The sequence below is a fragment of the Trichomycterus rosablanca genome, chromosome 10 (assembly GCF_030014385.1).
Source record: "Trichomycterus rosablanca isolate fTriRos1 chromosome 10, fTriRos1.hap1, whole genome shotgun sequence".
NCBI lineage: Eukaryota > Metazoa > Chordata > Actinopteri > Siluriformes > Trichomycteridae > Trichomycterus > Trichomycterus rosablanca.
Genome location: NC_085997.1, coordinates 17,093,825 through 17,097,517, shown reverse-complemented (window position 1 = coordinate 17,097,517; position 3,693 = coordinate 17,093,825). Strand labels below are relative to the sequence as shown.

The window sequence follows — 3,693 nt, the reverse complement described above, 5'->3', positions numbered from 1 at the left end:
TCAATTTAAGAAGACACAAACTGAAAATAACTGATTTAAATTTTTCCCTCTTCACAAACCCTTTCTTTGGGTTTTCAATGTTCAACATTTTCAGTGTTCCCCACATGATGGACAGAATGTGACTGTGTGCTTTCTGCAGATGTATTTCTTACACCTCACACAGCAGGTACTTGTTTTACTGTCATCTCGGGAGGGACAGACTTGACATCTTTTGCGTTTCTTTGCACCTACTGTATATCCAAAGGATCCATTGTTGGTTGGTCAGATGCCCTGCCCTGGACTTTTGCGATGACAGCTGCAGCTGCTGGGGATCGAGCTGGCCTGGCCCGGTTCTGGATCTTGGGAGTGACGAGTGCTTTGCCTAGTTCTTCCAGGAAAAGTCGACGTCGGTAGAGTTTGCTGGCATTCCACTGCTGGTTGATCTCAATCCACAGCACATAGGCATTGTAAGCAGACACGTCCACAATGTTGTAGAAAACCACCAAGGGCCAACGGGCAGTCTTGCGCTGGCAGCTATATGTTGCTATGACTTTGTCAAGATTGTCAACTCCTCCTTTGGTGGAGTTGTAATCCAGGATCATTTGTGGCTTCATGTCCCCTCTCGTGCTCAGAGATGCATCTTTGTGCATTGTGCTCATCACAAGAACATTCTTGTTTCTCTTTGGGCAGTAAGAAACAAGTGTTGTTTTCTCTGTGAAAAAAAATTTTGAGGAATGCAGAGGTCTTCCTTGCATCTTCAGAATCTCACTGGGAAGTTCTGGCTTATTTTTTCTGACTGTTCCCAACATAGTCAGCTTTCTCTCCTGAAGTTCATCTACAAGACGGTAGGATGTAAAGAAGTTGTCACATGTGATGTTATGACCTTGCAGCCCTTCAGTCATCTCCAATACCACACGCATTCCCTGATTCTTTTCAGGTGCTCCTCCAGGTGGCTTTCCAGTATATACTTGCAGGTTCCATGCATAACTGGATTTTGCATCACAGGCTGCCCATATTTTAATGCCATATTTCGCAGGCTTGTTTGGCATATACTGTCGGAAAGGACAGCGTCCTCTGAATGGTACGAGGCGCTCATCCACAGTAACATGGGGGCCAGGATTATACAATAAAGGCAGGATTTCGACCCATTTATCCCAAACATCTCTGATCGCTGCAAGTTTGTCTCTCTCGCGACGACCAGCTCTGGTGTCACGATTGTCAAATCGGATCACACGAGAGATCATGTGAAACGTCTCCAAAGACATTGTTGCTCGGAAGATTGGCCTTCCATTCTCTTCATTCCATAAACTTGCAGTTGCTTCACCCTTTGACCTGTATACTCCAGCTAATACCAGAATTCCAATGTAAGCATGCAAGTCAGTTGGATCCAGTGGCTTCCATTTTTCTTGAAAGACACGCCTCCCCTCCAAGTTGTTCATGTCGAGGATTATCTTCTCTATGGGTGGGGATATGAAGAGCTGAAATGCTGATTCAATATCATCAATTCTTGTGACAGCAAATCTTGTCGGACCAGGCGTCATTTTGATGACATTAGAAGATGACAATCTGCCTCGGCTTTGGTGTGGTGTTGTTGACCATTTTATTTTACCATCTTTAGATGTCCATGTCCCCTCTGTGGATGACGATTGTTGCGTGTCTTGGTTTCCATCTGATGAAGGGACACCGACAGACTCGTCCTCTGAATCCTCCTCATCATGGGAAAATTGACAATCCTGATCATCAATAGCATTGTCCTCTGGCTCTGAAGGATCCTCCGTCTCTGAAATCTCTTCCTCTACATCACTATCCCAGTTCATAAGCTGCGATAAAACTTCTTCAGCTGTAAATTGTTTGGAGCTCATTTTGGTGTATTTCTCAAAGAAAGGGCATGGAAACAGTGACAATGACAGGGGAGATTAAGTCCCTCTTCCACACACACACACACCTGGTTCTGAATGGCTATTCAGAGGCAGTCAAAATAAAAAATATCAAAGAGACATGTTTATTTAGGATTTGAACAGCTTGTTTTTGTCTGGGTCAAAATGACCTACAACATCATCTTTGTATACAAACTCTGTGCAGACACTCCACGACACATCAAAGTGTCCAGATTTTACACAGCAGTTCATGACCCTAGATGAGAAAAACTCATAAAATATCTTGGAAAAAAAGTAAGGATAACCTGCACTTTGGTCAACTCAAAAATTGAAATGGGTCAAATTGACCCGAAACATAATACAAGGGTTAATAAACATCCTTTCCTGTATTTCAGGCTTGCAACAAGCATTTACCACTTTGTAATGTTGCCATTCCTTTTCACCACACTTAAAAGAAATTTTGGCACCGAGGATACCAAGTGATTTAGTGTTTCAGCTTTTATTTTGTCTGTTTCTTCCTGTAAACAGGATATCACCTATTGTTCAGTGGCAGTTCTTGATGCAGTGCAGTCTGAGGGATCACAGGCATTCAGCTTAAGCTTGTACCCTTGGTCTTTACGCACTGAAATTCCTCCCGATTTCTTGAATTGTTTAATGATATTATGAACTGTAGAGGGAGAAATATGCAAATCCTTTCAATCTTTCTTTGAGGTTAATTGTTTTTAAACATTTCAAACATTTTCTCACGCAGTTGTTGACAAACTGGAGATCCTCTGATCATCTTTGCTCATCAAAGACTCAGCCTTTCAAGGATGCTGCTTTTGTACCAAACCATGATTACAATCATCTGTTGACATCACCTGCTTGGAATCACATCATTATTTAGTTTTTTTCAACTCATTACTAGCCCTAAATTGCCCCCATCCCAACTTTTTCATGCCTGAAATGCAGAAATAGAGGTATATTAACAAATGAAATGAAGTTGAGCAGACAAAACATGAAATATCTTGGGTTCAAACTGTATGCAATCAAATTAAAGTCAAGGTAAGGTACACAGCATTTTTTTTTGGCAAAATGTGGTCTGGCTGTGTGCTAAGGACCTTGGTAAGAGCCTTGCATTTGATCTCTGTCCTTGAGGACTTTTCCATTCCCTTTACATTATTATTATTAATATTTGTTCCTTTTGTGCGAGTGCATTTTAATATATTCAATTCCTATTCTTTGGCAACCTCTGTCACCTCTGGCACAACACCCTTGCTTTCGACATCTTTTAGGTGGCCCAGTGGCAAATTTATACACTTTTTGGCCAGACAGTAGGTGTCGTTGTTGCAGTGGCTTGTAGGTGATTTTTCCCTCTCAGACAAGGCAAACAGTGTTTAATAGCCTGACCACGGCTGGTGGCACCACTGAGACTCAAACGCAGGTCTCTGGGTAACAGGGTAGCTTATTAAACTGCTGCACCATCCAAGAGCCCATATGTTTGTTGGATTTTCTTAGAGTAATCAGATTTGCTTTCACCTACAAAAACATTCAGAAAAGGGCCTGCCTATCTAATTTGCCCTAAGTTATAAGTTATTTAGTAAGTGAATATGTTATTACCAGGCAGCCAGCGTTTGAATGACTACAAACATGCTCATTGCAATGTGCATTAAAGCTAAATTATACCAGTGTGGTTAGCAGTCAGTTGGGATTCTTGGTAAAATAGTTAAACTGTTTGTCTGTTATACCACATGCATGTCAAACTGTTTGTAGCATCCGTATTTAATTGAAAAGGTAAATAAAAAAAAAAGGAAATGTTTTTAATTAAGATTTAATTATGGTGTATCGAACAGTGATA

The 3,693-nt window shown here is 41.2% G+C and overlaps 1 protein-coding gene across 1 annotated transcript; it reads right to left on the bottom strand.

Moving 5' to 3' along the window:
* Window positions 1-227: 227 nt before the first annotated feature.
* On the bottom strand, window positions 228-1,841 carry LOC134322061 (piggyBac transposable element-derived protein 4-like). The gene has a single exon (XM_063003931.1). The coding sequence runs from the start codon at window positions 1,839-1,841 to the stop codon at window positions 228-230; it is 1,614 nt and encodes a 537-aa protein (XP_062860001.1).
* Window positions 1,842-3,693: the final 1,852 nt, after the last annotated feature.

Coding starts and splice junctions, on each gene's coding strand:
- LOC134322061 (XM_063003931.1), bottom strand. CDS start 1,841: ATGAGCTCCAAACAATTTACAGCTGAAGAAGTTTTATCGCAGCTTATG.